Source organism: Triticum urartu, chromosome 6A (genome assembly GCF_056163025.1).
Source record: "Triticum urartu cultivar PI428250 chromosome 6A, HENAU_Tu73, whole genome shotgun sequence".
NCBI lineage: Eukaryota > Viridiplantae > Streptophyta > Magnoliopsida > Poales > Poaceae > Triticum > Triticum urartu.
Window position 1 is genome coordinate 430,804,860 of NC_141878.1, and position 15,857 is coordinate 430,820,716.

Below are 15,857 nucleotides of genomic sequence, written 5' to 3' on the forward strand. Positions count from 1 at the left end.
TATGCCTGAGTATTTATGTCTTTATATCAAGTTATAGACTATTGCTTTGAATCATTTGGATCTAAATATTTGTACCATAAAAGAAAGATTACATGATGAACATGTTACGCAGCATTCCATATAATTTTTTTGTTTTTATCATTTACCTACTCGAGGACGAGCATGAATTAAGCTTGGGGATGCTTGATACGTCTCCAATGTATCTAGAATTTTTTATTGTTCCATGCTATTATAGTATCAATCTTGGATATTCTATATAATTTTTTATGCTATTTTATATCATTTTTTGGGACTAACCTATAAACCCAGTGCCTAGTGTCGGTTGTTGTTTTCTGCTTGTCTGTTTTCCAAAAAATCAGTACTAAACGGAGTCCAAATGCTATGAAACTTTTCGATAATTTTTTTCTGGACAAGAGAGACCCTAGAAGATTCAGGGGGAGACCGGAAGGCAAGCAAGGAGACGGCAAGTCAACTGGCCGTGCCCAAGGGGCTGTGCCCTGATGCCTTGTGGGCCCCTCATGGCTCCGTCTAACTTAATTCCACTTCTATAAATTCTCAAATATTGGGAAACCAATGGAGAGCCACCCGAAACACTTTTTTCGCCGCCGTAAGTCTCTATTCTTCTGTGATCCGATTTGGAGGCCTTTTTTCGATACTCTGCCAGAGGGGGAATCGATCACGGAGGGCTTCTACATCATCCTTTCTGCCCTACCGATGATGCGTGAGTAGTTCACCACAGACCTACTTGTCCATAGCTAGTAGCTAGATGGCTTCTTCTCTCTCTTTGATCTTCAGTACAATGTTCTCCTCGATGTTCTTGGAGTTCTATCCAATGGAACCTTCTTTTGCGGTGTGTTTGTTGGGATCCTATTATTTTGTAGGTTTATGATCTGAATATTTATGATAAGTAATGGAGTCTTTTCTGAACTTTATTATGCATGATTTTTATAGCTTTATATTTCTCTCCGATCTATCCATTTGGTTTGCCCAACTAGATTGATTAATCTTGAGTGGGGGAGGTGCTTTGTAATGGGTCCAATCTTGCGGTGCTCTATATCCCGGTGACAAAGTAAGGGACAAGACATGTATTTGTATAGTTGTCATTAAGGATAAAATGATGGTGTTTATTCATATTGATTGGATTTACTTTGTCTACATCATGTCATCTTGCTTAAGACGTTACTCTGTTTTTCATGAACTTAATACCATAGATGCATGCTGGATAGCGGTCGATTTGTGGAGTAATAGTAGTAGATGCAGGCAGGAGTCGGTCTACTTGTCTCGGACATGATGCCTATATACATGATCATTGTCTTGAATATCGTCATAAATATGCGCTTTTCTATCAATTGCCCACAGTAATTTTTTCACCCACCGCATGTTATGTGTTCGAGAGGGAAGCCTCTAGTGAAAACTATGGCCCCCGGGTCTACTTTAATCATATATAAAATCCAAAAATACTTTGTTGCATTCTTATTTATTTTATTTTGTTTTGCAATTTAGTTTACTATCTATCACTGTCAGAATTAATTCTTACAAATAACGAGTTCAAGGGGATTGACAACCCTCTTTACCGCGTTAGGTGCGAGTATTTGCTTTTGTGTGTGTAGGTGTTGTTCACGAGGCTTTGTGTGATTCTCCTACTGGATTGATACGTTGGTTCTCACTGAGGGAAATACTTATCTCTATTGTGTTGCATCTCCTCTCCTCTTCCAGGAAAATCCCAACGCAGCTCAGAAGTAGCATGTTCCGATTGGTCCATACCAATTTGGTAAGTGAGTCCGCGTGTGAGCTGTTGGATCTAAATCAACGGATGTGATTAGATCAGATGGGTTAGGATTAGGTCTCATCATAGTCTTCGTAGAGATCTCACCGGAAAAATCAACGGCGGCGGCTCATGGCTCGGGCATGGATGCTCCGGTCGTTCTGGTGGTCCTCCGGTGGCACGGAAGGCACGGGTGGACGCGGGCGGGGACGACGAGGTGGAAGATGGCCTCAGCTGCCCTCAGGGACGACTGAGTCGACGCGCAGGAGCTCGCTGGAGATTGGGCGGCGGTGGACGGCTTCGGGTAAATATAGTGCACCATGTCCACTGTCTTCGTTTCATTCTCGTGCATCTCCCTGACCATTTGGCCCAAACGCATGAAGATGAGCCAAATGGTCAGGGAGATGCACGAAATGAAACGAAGACAGTGGACATGGTGCACGAGCCAAAATACCTCGAGGCTCGCTGGAGTTTCAACGCCGGCGGTGATGAGGTTCGATCGTCGATGAACGCGAGGTTACAGGCGGTTGTGGGCTTGCCGAAGTTGTCTGGAAGGTGCGCACGAGGACAGGGAGTCGAGCAGTGGCTTTGGTTGGTCTCGGGGGTGGGTGTGCTCGCCGGAGCGAGCTAGGGCAGAACGGAGACGGAGGGGTCGCTGGCGGCAGCCTTATGGCGCTCGAGTGGGCAGTCAAGGGGATTTATAGGGGCATTACCATGGGGCTGGCTCGCACGATGGCCGCGCGTAGTGGCAAACGTGGGCATGCGTGCGTGCGGGTCGTGCACGAGGTCATGACCGAGCGGTTGCGGGAGGTGGGTGACGGTCCTGACATGTTGGACCATCATGTCAACGGCTCAGGGAGAGAGAGAGAGAGTGGCAGGGTTGGGCTGCGGCGCTGGCTGGGCTAGCTAGCTATACTGATCTGCTAGCTGGTCCAGTTGGGCCTTTTATTTTTATTTGATTCCTGCTTCCGTCTTTCTATTTTTCTTTTCTGTCTTGTTCAGTCTTTTCAAATGATTTTGAATTTGAATTTTCTTCCAATAAAGAATATGTCCTAAATTCCAAATGGAATATTTGGGAATGTTTGAACATTTTGTTTGGGCAATTTGGACTTATATTTAATGCACTTATATTTTCCCTTTGAATTTGAATTTGGTTTCAAAACCAAATATGTTTCAAATTCATTTTAGAAAATAGGCAGAGGGTCAAGAATATTATTTGGACTTATGAAATTCATCTTCCTGCCACATAAAATGCAAAACCATTTTGGAATAATTCCCTTTGGTCCTGAATAGACTCAAATGAATCCAACCCAATTATTTTGGGAGAATCATCATGACTCAAATATTACTTGGGACTTATTGTAAATACTTTTGCCCAAATAATATTTTCAAAATAGCTTGGGTTCCTACTAAGGCTTGCTAGGGCTTCACTAGTTGCATTTGGATTTTCATTCCTCCAGGCAAACAATCAAACAATTCAAAGTCAATCACAGTCAAATCCTAGGCAAACATGGGTGTTTCCTAAAAAAAATAATTTCCTGTGAAAATTTTAATATACCAGATTTGGGGGGAAATCTGGGATGTGACAGAAGGTCTACAACATCCACAGCCGTTTGATTCATTTCCCACTAAGATGAGCGGCAGGATTGGACCCCCGTCATTGGCAGGGAGAGACGACGAGTCCTCACTGGAGGATGAAGTGCAACTCAGAAGCTCTTAGTGAACATATTTCGAGTATATTGAAGTTCAGTGACCAAAAAGAATATATGACTCAAATTCAGTGACCGCGGATATATTTTACAATTCCACACAATTAGACAAGACAACGCTTTCCAAAACTTCGCACACAAACCAAGTTTCTCTTATAACATGAATGTGCTCGTTGAGTTAGAGAAGTAACGCCTTCTACGCTTGCATGGTTGTGTACAGGTGTCCCGACTGAAAAGACTCTGCAATATGGTGGGAGCCGTAGGCACAGGTTCTTCGAACACCCGAACATAGAGGTGTTTATCAAGTGTCAGCTTCTCCAACAAGGTCCTGCATGTCTACAAAAACAGCAAGACAATGTACGAGGCAAAGCGTACATCATAGTCATTAAACAGCAATCGTTTGAATATAGATGATACTGGCACAAATAGACAAAGGTACCATACCTGAGGATTCAATACATCCATCTTGTGGATAACATCCTCCTAACACAATAGCAAAGCATACGATCAGAACTTCTAACATAACCATGTTGACAACGATAGGTGGAAACATAAAGCAATTTCGAAGACCATACGAATAGGAAGACCTGAGATTTTTCTTGTAAATGTGCGAAGTGTCACCTTTCCTCAAAAAGTAAGAAAGGACACAAACATAATAAAGTAGTTTGGGTCTCGTGTATGAATATGTTTGTTTTACAAAGCAGGGGTGCATTCTTTTCGCAATACCACTTGGAAGCTGCAATTCTCTCAGTACAGGTTTCACATGCTAAGTTGTTTGGAATGCGTGAAGTAAAACAAGTTTTCCTCCAGATCTTAATAACAGGATGCTTGGTCAAGATTGTGACAAAATACACTATTATTATGAATTAGGGTTGATTCAAGAGTTCACAACTAGTGGTACACAAAATTTTCCAAATACATAAAAAGCAGATATAGATGATAAAAATAGATATGCACCTCTACTGTTCCTGGATATTGCATCACATAGCCAATAATTCGACGAGTTAAACCTTCATAGACGGTACTATTGATGCTGCCATCACCATTTATCCATGGCAATATAGGGTGATAAATATGCCTTTCACAAGCATGGCAGCAATCACTCTCCCTGTTGTCTTGTGATGGAGTAGACACTATTTCCTTATCTCGACGATTTTGACTGCACATATGAGATGAACTTGACTTGCTTTCACCACTAAGAATTGTGACTGTGTGCCCATCACCAAGTTTTTTTATAGTTCCCTGCTTACTACACATGGCATGCTTCTCTTTCAATACATTTTCTGTGCCTCCAGTCTCCATTATTTGAGAACCTCGAGCTTGTGAACAGCTGCAATGGCTGTATTCTGCAAGTGTGGTTATATGATACTTTGACTTATGTAATGAGTCAACGATCTGGAAACCATCGTACGCATTGACCTATAAAGCAATTGAGCACACATGGTGACTCCAATATATGAATAAATAGGGATGAAATACAATTGAGCAGACATGGTGACTCCCATATATGAATAAATAGGATGAAATAACAGAAGCCGTGGATAGCTTCAAACTTTAAAAGTAATGCATTGCTCTAACAACTCAAGGCTTCATCTCAAAAAGGAAAGGAAAAAGGGCAAGACAGCTAGCATCCTTAAAAAAGGTGAACACAGGATTGAAGAATACCACATGATCTGCACTTGGTTTTCTCCATCTTACCACAGTTAAAGTGCCTAGTATGTACAAGGTGCTACATTCTCTCACATCTATGAAGCAGATATATACTCCTCTGCTCTTTTTTATTTGTTGTTTGACAGATCTGCAAGGTCTCCAATCACATGCTTGAAAAATATGAAAACCGATTTCATTTGAAAAATTAAAATGCTTTATGTATAGTAAAAAATTGAACAGTTTGAGTGTACATATTGGACTTTGGTTTTCATGTTTTCTCTGTTATTCCACTGGCATGATCAAAAGTTTGTAGCAGAATCCTACAACTAACAGCAGATGTACATTTTTTAGCTATGTTACCCTCTACAGATTTCTATAAATATGAAGAAACAAAGTGTATGTTGGTAACAAGATCTGTTGGTTGAATTTTATAGACAACTGATAACAAACCAGAACAGTGGAAATAGTCACAACTAGGTGTTGAATGAAGTGAATTGAATGACCTCTTGCTAAACAGTGATAAATATGTTGATAAACAAGTACACAACTAGTCTATCATACACAAGTTTACAGCTTTACCTCCATGGCCAGATGAAATCTCTTGAGTGTATGAACAATCACATCAACTAACTGTGTGCCTGCAGTGGATACGATCAAAACAAAAATGAACTATACCTACCAAAAAAAAGACCACCTTATGCAACAACTAAGTTATAAAAACCACGCAAATGATTATTCATGAGAACAGCAAGTACCTAATGGATGCAGTTTCTGTGACAATTCTCTCAAATTAACTCCTCCTTCGCCACCTTGATAAATAACATAAAATGCGCTTCTGAACAGATCAGAAGACAATATGGACAATTCATTTTGATTACAAGATAATGATGGTAACTGGTCTGCATATATTTTCATAGTATCCCAAGGCCATCCATTATAAGAGCTTTCCAAATGAGATTCAGACAGCATATGTCGACATGAACTGGAGTTGTTTAAATACAGTGACGTGTCGGGGCTTTCAACCTGTGAATCAACATCCCTCATGCTCATTTCCTGGGCTAAACTAAAAATAAGGCACTCTTTATCATGTAACTCCTGCGTGAGATAGTTTGTTTGAATTCTGTCCTGATTCAGAACAACTTGGATACCAGGGAAACCTTTCTCACGGCGGTAGCAAAGTTTGTTTTTCTTAGCCGCACTGCTTTCCTGTTCCACCGTATCAGCCTTGCGTTTGTGAGTACCATCATTTAGTCCACTGGTATCTTCAACCAAAGGGCTGGAACTATTAGACCCATCAGCATCACCAACTCCTTCGCTTGACAAGGAAGGTGAAATGAACAACCCTCCAGACGAAACCAGCGAAAAGAGATAAACAATTTCTCCACATTCTACATCTGGATACAAATAAATTCTATTGTCTGCAGTGTTCCTTTGCTGCCCTATAAGCCAGTTGGAAAATTCAGAAGCCTTTTTTCCAGAACCAAATGGGAAGGGTGAATGAGAAGCCTTGAAGAAGAATTTTCTAGAAAGGGTGTATGGCTTTGTTCCATGTCCACTAACCTGCAAAATGCAGGGAGAAGTAAGAACAGCGGTACAAAATAGCTGTTGTCTTATATCACATATTAGACTTAAAAATCAAACTGTCTGCTCCAGCTCATTACAGAATTGAAGGAACTCTATGATTCCTGACATGATTACAGACAGGATAACAGTGAAGATGCTGAACAGACTAATCATCCTTTACAGCACATGCTAAGAATAAAGATTATCAGCATAGCTCCACTGCAAACTCAGGTGCTTATAACATGGGGAAAGTAAAAGCTGTGATAACACGGGCATAAACATGACATGCACCACATTCATAAATCCGGACAACGTTAGCTAGGCAATCACATCGTATTTAGCTTCCGGCTTCATAATGAATTTCCAGTTATCAACATCAGAACCCAACATCTACGTCCATGCTATTCCCCCACCACAAGCTTATATTTGTACATGTTAGTTCTATATCGAGTTACTTTCTGAATGGTGATTTGTGATGGACTGATAGGACCATGCTTCAGATGAAGTATAATTTTTGTGATCACAAACCATGGTTAGCAAATTTCGAGTCATATAAACAGTTATTTATAAGTAGAAGTGGTAGGACTGCAAGGATAGTTTTCTCACAGCAAGAAATGGAGGAAAATATCTAGGTTTCACAAGCAATGAAGCTAAATGTTGCACTTTGCAATCAAGGGAAGTTAATATGGGTTAAAAGACCTGAGCTGGGCTGAGCAAACTGAACAATAGCAGAGACTGGATATTCAATGGGTGCTTAACTGCATAAGTTAGCAAATACTAACCGTGAACTTCTTCTCACTAAGAAAGGAAAAGGCAGCCACAATTTCGCTCTGTGAATACAGCTGGAGGGTTGTAGCTAATGAAGCCTGTACTTCTGATCCTGATGATGTGCTGAGAAAAACCAACTTCAGAAGCTCTATCGCATTGGCAACTGCTAAAGATTTGCATCCATATCTTCTAGTAGTTTCATCTTTGTTGACCTTAATGATGTTTTCATCAGATGCACAGGGACCGTCCATGCTGTTACTAGCATGGGGTGCATTTGATTGTCTAGGCAATTCTGCAAGCTCACGTGATCCAGCTTCTGGAACTGCAGTGCTTGTACTGGTAACACCTTGCATAACCTGATTAATTCAAGGTGAAAGATTGGTATTAACCAAAACATAGGTTGGAAGTTCAGGTTAAATGACAATTACTTACCTGCTCTTTCTGCCCACTTGGAATTTCCTCGTTGGCATTATTATCATTGTTGCACTTTGCATTATTAGGCTCAGCTTTCCTGGTCTGGTTCACGTTTTCTACTCGGATGAATTCAAGGACTTCATCAAGTGCATTTTTTATTTCTGGATCTTCAAAATAATCCCAATTGAATATCTCAGAATCTGAATCCACACAGTTCTCATGACTAGAATTTGACATATGAGAATGGGATTCCCTCTCTTTCGATCTCCTTTCCTATCTGAGAAGGCTACAGATTCGGACAACAGCTTTTCTTATATTTATGTTTTTATTTAAATATGCCATCCTTCTACGACATGTAGGTGGTGCAGCTGGAAGACCAGAGAGAGAATTCCATTGACATTTGGGTCCGCGTGCTGCACAAAATCTAGTGTAGATCATCAGCAGTTTTCTGCAGATAATAATAACCAATCAGGCTCCAGCGCGATGGGAAACATTTTTTTAGCTCCGTAGTAAGGTCTGTAGTAGGTGCAGAACGAAACTATACCTGTCAGATTCATATGTCCACACGAACTTCTTACCAGTGGATGATGCATAGATGCTCCCTGGTAATCCCTCATCCAGGGTAGACTGGGTTGATATCTTTCCAGAGGATCCACTGGCTTCAACTTTTTGTTTAATAAACCGTAGGGTAACCTTATTAGCAGATCTTTTCCTTTTCTGACAGATCGATCCAGAACTAGCTCGTTGCTGCTTTTGTGTAGGAAAGATGAGCTGTCTATTCTGAGAGTACGAAACACAAAGCACCTACATTAATAGAAAAAATCCTGCCAGTCAGTAATACTGAATAGGAACTAATGGACAAAACAAATCAGATATAAACAATATTTCAACTAGGATAATGAAACAATCATAACTTAAGAAACAAGCAGGCAGTGACTGCTGGCAGGATAAGCAATTAAGGACACTATTACTAACTGAAACTGAAGAAAAAATACAAGAAAATGCCTTCCTGACCATATAATCTTCACACCTTATGAGTAGCTTACGTACACATATCAGACAATTAGCAGTTGTATATTTTTATTGTACCAACACAATGGAAAAAAAAAGTCCTGCGTGTTGTGCTAATTAAGATATGGTTGCTTGAAAAAATCATGGCCACATGTGAAGAAAGCCATAAAAGGAAACAAAGGTGAACATCCTGTGTGTTGTGCTAATTAAGGTATGTTTGCTTGAAAAAATCATGGCCATATGTGAAGAATAAAAGGAATAAAGGTGGACCTGTGTTGGAGATATGCTACAATTGCTCCATGATTTTTCATGGTTCATTAGTATCAACAAATTATATGCTATGCATGTTGAATCTTCTCTAAGTGTGGTCCAATACATTAAATCCTGTGCCCTAATATTACCAGACCTCCACCATGAACAGTAGCAGCCGCCACAACAAGCAGCAGGGCAGAGAGCAGCAGCAGATGCAGATGCAAGTAGGAAGGACCAGACAAGTGGAGGCTGTTGGGGTATGCCATCAGGCCTAAGTACTCTCTCGAGTTCCCTCCTTCCCTTCCTGTACTGTGGGTAAGATGTGAAAATTAAAGGTCCAATGACCGGCAGCAGTAGTCGGGGTTTGCAATATGGCCTGAATCCCCTCCCTACCTACCTCCCACTGCGGCACTGGGCTCAGATTTGTTGTTCAATTCCATTTATAGTATCATACCATGAGCTAGTTAACTGGCCAATCACTGGCCGATAGCATTCTCAACAAAGCTGATCTCCGGAAACTAGCAGAAACAAAGGATCCTCACCCCTAGTTTCCTTTCTGTTTGGTTAGCTAGGCAGTTTTGTTTTTACTTGTTTCATACCTTTAGTCTTGGTTTTTAGGACAGCCACTTTTGGTGGTTTTGAATACTTTTGCCACCTTCTTGACGGTTTCTTCTAATACAAAATAGCATGCATTTAAGTACATGTTCGGAAAAAATGTGCCACATAAACTTCGAAGAGCACACGCATGTGCATGGCAGAAAATAAGTCAAATGAAGATTCACTAGGATAGGCTTAAAGAGGCCGTCCGCCCGTCCATCCCACAGTGCAGAGTGTAACAAGCAAGCCTGCCAAGTTATGAATTTTGTGATGCGGAATCGAACTTTAACCTTGACAAATCAAAAGAGCCAGACTGCACATTTTTGTTATGTTAGCTTGTCAAAATTATACTCTTAGTTATATGAGGTCAGCCATATTGTATTACACCCTGTTTGGATGTTGGAACTAGACTTGGAACTCAGGAACTGAAATCGAGTCTTCTGAATATCGGCTGTTCGAATGCTATTAGGATCTGGAAGAGGAATTGGGGGGGGGCTTGCAAAGTACTGAGCCATAAACACTCTGAATTCTTTGTAATTGAATGCAAGATCTGCTTGCTCGAAGGCTACCCCCACTTCCTCTCATATCCGATGCCGTGCCTTTGTCAACCTCCACCAACGGCCACCAGTCAGCCTGTGTCCCCTTGACCACCTCCACAGCCCCCCTGCCTCCGTCATCTTCTTGCTTCTTCCCTTCCTTCCATCAGGATCTGGTACAGCATCTCCATTCTCCACCTCTGGCCGCCTCCTCTATTCTCCCCTCTGACAATGGTTGCTTCTTCCTCCACCTTTGAGTTATTAGGTGGGGATAACGCTCAGATGGCAGCCTGTGGCACTGACTGCAACCAGCAAGATCTCAAGTACATCCGACATCATGAACTGTTTCTTCCTCCTCCCTGTCTTCGGCTCGGGTGGCAACAGCCCATAGCCTCTGCCGCCAGCCAGCTCCCACCACCTCTTCTGCTTCCACCGGGGATTCACGGTGAAGCCACTCGACCACATGTGTGATTCCATTTCTCTGGCAGCCAAATATGATTTGGTTTTGGGTGGTGACCAATATGTTATCTGTGGATTCTTTAGCAACCAAACAGAAAGTTGAATTGTAAGCCCAATTCTATTTCAACTTGGAAACGCATTGAGCCTCCATTTTTACAAACTCAATTCAACTGTGGTAGCAAACCCAAGCAGACATTTAGTAGAAATAATTCAATATCCATTTCTACCCCAATAAGAAGAAAAATTGAATTAAATTTCCTCCAAAAGTCCAAATACAAAACTACAGTTCTTGTTATCCTTCGGAATTTACATACCATGCCCCTAAGATATTTGGATCAAGTTATTACTGCCTTTGGTTTTCTATGTCTCTAAAAACATCTAGCGGGTCTTATTAATGTTCCTTTGTATGAGCAGTTGAACACATTTGGACTTGTTCCTGAAATGCTTTCTACTCTCTCAGGTGGTACTAGAGCAGCACCCACCTTCCTGTGCTCAGCATTCGTCGCATGCCCAATTTCCATGACAAAGGGGGCTCATGATGGAACTTACTACCGTGTGGTCAAGTTCCATCTTGATTACTACCGCGGAGCTCGTGGGCAGCTCCAGGGGGCATGGGAGAGGTGGTGGCCATGGCTATGGCGAGCGGCGGCGGCGAACGCGCTCGGTGGTGCTGCGGGAGAGAGCAGAGGAGGGGGAGGGGGCCAGGGAGAGAGTGAGGGGGTCGAGAGGGAGTGCGTGGCACTCGGGGCTGGCTCCAGAAGCAGCGGAAGCAGGAGGTAGCTCGGGCGCGTGCCGGCGCGCGGTGGCCACGCGCCTCTGTCCTTCTGGTGGGCTGGGCCAGATCAGGAGCTGGGCCGGCTCTGCTGCAGGAGAGAAGCCCAGGTGAGTCCTTCTCTCTCTCTCTTATTAATTGTTTCTGTTTTCTATTTTGCTTTTCTGTTTTTGATTTAGTAATAATACTAAACCATTTTTAAAACTCCTGAGAAAATTTGTGGGCACTTTTAAAATGTTTACTAATAGCCCTCAAATGTTTTCAGAATTATTGAAGCATTTAAAAAATTTATAGCCATTAAATGCTCCAATTCAAATACTTATGATTTAATCCAAAAACCTGAAATGACCTAGGGAAAATATGCACCAATTTTTGTCAGAGGTTTTCACCAGTTTCAAAAATGATGGACTTTTCCTGAAGTCACTTTGGGTTTATTGGAAGTGATTTTATTTGAGCCTATTTGAATTCATTTGTTGCTAGGGTTTGGTCAGTCCCCATTTCAAGTTTTTGAGAAATTTAAACATGATGCAAGATGATGATGCAATGACAAGCAAGGCCAAAGCTAGGGTTGTGACAACTAAAACATCAGTGGGGACCCTTTTTCTCAAATTTTCATTATAAGCAACATGATCGAGAGATCGCAAATGCATTATTTCTTCTTGGTTAAAGAGAATCCCCTCTATGGGAGGACGACCACCATCTACTTTGTAATGCGCAAAAAATTCACTAGCTTCTTTCATAATAAATCTAAACTCATGGGCTAGAAATATAGTGCTGGCGCGCTTAACAAAAGAATGCTCAATATTAGAAAACTCTAGAAAAATCCTTTGTATGCATGGATGCATATGAACAAATTGTCTTTCAAGTTCAACTATAAGCAAAGATATAGCATCCGCAAGACTATTAGTTTTATGGAGAATAGATCAACCTAACGTGGGTAATGCACCGACACAAGTAAAGAAATCTTGAATAACCCCTTTTCCAATAATATTGCCGCTACCTATGCAGAGTTTTTCAGTGTGCAAAGTAGTAGATTCTTCATGAGGATTAATATTAGCAAAATCATCAAAGTTTCCCTCATCGTTACTACTATCCTTTTCAACGATAATCTCCCCAGACTTAGACATAGTGACAGCAAACCAATCTAGCAAATGGGCAAACAAAAAGCAAATGAAAAGACGAACGAAAGAAGGGCGAAGAAAAGGGCGAATCTATTTGAAAATCATTTTAGAAGTGGGGGAGAGGAAAACGAGAGGCAAATTGGGAATAATGTAATGCAAGAGATTAGAGTTTTATGATGGGTACTTGGTATGTCTTGACTTGGCGTAGATGTCCCCGACAACGGCGCCAGACATTCTTCCTGCTACTTCTTGAGCTTGTGTTGGTTTTTCCCTTGAAGAGGAAAGGGTAATGTAGCAAAGTAGAGATAAGTATTTCCCTCTGTTAGAGAATCAAGGTATCAATCCAGTAGGAGACAACGCACAAGCCACCTATACCTGCACAAACAATCAAACAACTTGCACTCAACGCGATAAAGGGGTTGTCAATCCCTTCACGGTCACTTGCAAAACTGAGATCTGATAGAGATAGATAAACAAAAGATAAAATATTTTTGGGTTTTTGGTTTATAGATCTGAAAGTAAAAGATTGCAAAATAGTAGATCAAAAACTAATATGATGGAAAATAGACCCGGGGGGCATAGGTTTCACTACAGGATTCTCTCGGGATGGCAAATAATACGGTGGGTGAACAAATTACTGTCGAGCAGTTGATCGAAAAGCGCAAAGTTATGACGATATCCAAGGCAATGATTATGAAATATAGGCGTCACATCCGTGTCAAGTAGACCGACTCCTTCCTGCATCTACTACTATTACTCCACACATCGACCGACTCATGCCTGCATCTAGAGTATTAAGTTCATGAAGAACAGAGTAACGCCTTAAGTAAGACAACATGATGTAGAGAAATAAACTCAAGCAATATGATGTAAACTCCATCTTTTTATCCTCGATGGCAACAATACAATATGTACCTTGCTGCCCCTACTGTCACTGGGAACGGACACCGCAAGATTGAACCCAAAGCTAAGCACTTCTCCCATTGCAAGAAAAACAAATCTAGTTGGCCAAACTAAACCGGTAGTTCGAAAAGAATTACAAAGATATAAAATCATGCATATAAGAATTCAGAGAAGATTCAAATAATATTCATAGATAAACTGATCATAAATCCACAATTCATCGGATCTCGACAAACACACCGCAAAATAAGATTACATCGGATAGATCTCCAAGAACACCGAGGAGAACATGGTATTGAGAATCAAAGAGAGAGAAGAAGTCATCTAGCTACTAGCTATGGACCCGTAGGTCTGAGGTAAACTACTCACGCTTCATCGGAAGGGCAATAGAGTTGATGTAGAAGCCCTCTGTGATCGAATACCCCTCTAGCAGGATGCCAGAAAAGGCTCCTAGATGGGATCTCACGGGATCAGAAGGTTGCGGCGGTGGAAAAGTGTTTTCGTGGATGCCTCTGGCGGTTTGGGAATATATAGGAGGAAGATATAGGTTAGGGGGTCACCGAGGGGCCCACAAGGTAGGGGGCGCACCCTACCCCCCCCCCCCCCGGCGCGCCCTCCCCCCTTGTCGCTGCCTCGTGGCTCTTCTGACTTGGTCTCCAAGTCTCCTGGGTGCCTTCTGGTCCAAGAAAAATCATCGCGAAGGTCTTATTCTGTTTGGACTCTGTTTGGTATTCCTTTTCTGCGAGGCTCAAAAACAAAGAAAAAAACAGAAACTGGCACTAGGCTCTTGGTTAATAGGTTAGTCCCAAAAATAATATAAAATAGCATATAAAACATCGAAAACAGATAATATAATAGCATGGAACAATCAAAAATTATAGATACATTGCAGACGTATCACTGGCCTCCAGTACCTCACGCGCTAGACCGAGCTCTGGAACAGCTGCGAGGGGTCCATGAGGTCCAGGCCATCCAATACTTCATGGACGGGTGTCGAGACGACACCTTGCTCAAGCACAAGCTCCTCTGCTCTGAGCCGACCACCATGGCCGCGCTCATGGCCACGACGGACAAGTACGCCACGGCCGCTGCCATGAAGGTCCAAGTCATGGTGGACATTACCGGCGCCACCCCCAAGCCGGCTGGCGAGAACAGCCGCCAGCAGAACAACCACCCCGACAACAAATGCAAGGGAGAGTAGCCGGCTCCCTGCTATGACAACTGCCTTGTCGCTGCGGCCGAGCAGGCACCTCCCGCCGAGCAGGGCGGCGGCCGGCATCAGCGAACCGACAAGACTGCCTGGCAACCCGCCATGAGTTTTGAGCAGATGCTCGATGCTCCCTGCAAGCACCATAGTGGCGCGAGGCCATCCATGCACACGCTCTGGCAGTGCGCCATTACTTGGGGCCTAATGAGGGGCGATCTCCCTCCGCCCCTCCTCCGGCGTCGGGTGCGGGGCACCTCCCCCTCGCCGCTGCATGATGCCTGCTTGAACTACGTCGGTATTTCCCCAAAGAGGAAGGGATGATGCAGCACAGCGGCTATAGGTATTTCCCTCAGTGATGAGACCAAGGTTATCGAACCAGTAGGAGAACCAAGCAACACAATGTAAACAACCCCTGCACACAAATAACAAATACTCGCAACCCGATGTGTTAAAGGGTTGTCAATCCCTTTCGGGTAACGATGCCACAAATTGGCAAGAAGACGTGATAAAGTTGTAAAAGATAGGATAAATAGGTCGCAAATAAAATAAAGTGTAGCAAGGTATTTTTGTATTTTTGGTTTAATAGATCTGAAAATAAAATCAAATAAAATAGATCGTGAAGGTAAATATGCTAAAGAAGAGACCCGGGGGCTGTAGGTTTCACTAGTGGCTTCTCTCGAGAAAAATAGCAAAAGTGGGAAAACAATTACTGTTGGGAAATTGATAGAACTTCAAATAATCATGACGATATCTAGGCAATGATCATTATATAGGCATCACATCCAAGATTAGTAGACCGACTCCTACCTGCATCTACTACTATTACTCCACACATCGACCGCTATCCATCATGCATCTAGTGTATTAAGTTCATGGAAAAACGGAGTAATGCAATAAGAACGATGACATGATGTCGACAAGATCTATTTATGTATAAATAGACCCCATCTTGTTATCCTTAATAGCAACAATACATACGTGTCGTTTCCCCTTCTGTCACTGGGATCAAGCACCGTAAGATCGAACCCATCACAAAGCACCTCTTCCCATTGCAAGATAAATAGATCAAGTTGGCCAAACAAAACCCAAATATTGGAGAAGAAATACGAGGCTATAATCAATCATGCATA

The 15,857-nt window shown here is 42.2% G+C and overlaps 1 protein-coding gene across 1 annotated transcript; it reads right to left on the bottom strand.

Moving 5' to 3' along the window:
- Positions 1-3,481: 3,481 nt before the first annotated feature.
- Positions 3,482-8,697, bottom strand: LOC147965549 (uncharacterized). The gene is made up of 8 exons (XM_087528226.1): positions 8,414-8,697; positions 7,888-8,317; positions 7,470-7,811; positions 5,880-6,684; positions 5,704-5,762; positions 4,432-4,893; positions 3,919-3,957; positions 3,482-3,810 (listed from the first exon to the last, which is right to left on the bottom strand). The coding sequence occupies exons 2-8, from the start codon at positions 8,104-8,106 to the stop codon at positions 3,628-3,630; spliced, it is 2,109 nt and encodes a 702-aa protein (XP_087384352.1). The 5' UTR covers positions 8,107-8,317; positions 8,414-8,697; the 3' UTR covers positions 3,482-3,627.
- Between the last annotated feature and the right edge of the window lie 7,160 nt (positions 8,698-15,857).

Excerpts from the sequence above, each read along its gene's own strand:
- LOC147965549 (XM_087528226.1), bottom strand. The coding sequence starts at position 8,106 with ATGTCAAATTCTAGTCATGAGAACTGTGTGGATTCAGATTCTGAGATA. Across the intron at positions 7,812-7,887 it reads CAAGTGGGCAGAAAGAGCAG|GTTATGCAAGGTGTTACCAG; the intron begins GTAAGTAATTGT and ends TGAATTAATCAG. Across the intron at positions 3,811-3,918 it reads TGGATGTATTGAATCCTCAG|ACATGCAGGACCTTGTTGGA; the intron begins GTATGGTACCTT and ends CTGTTTTTGTAG.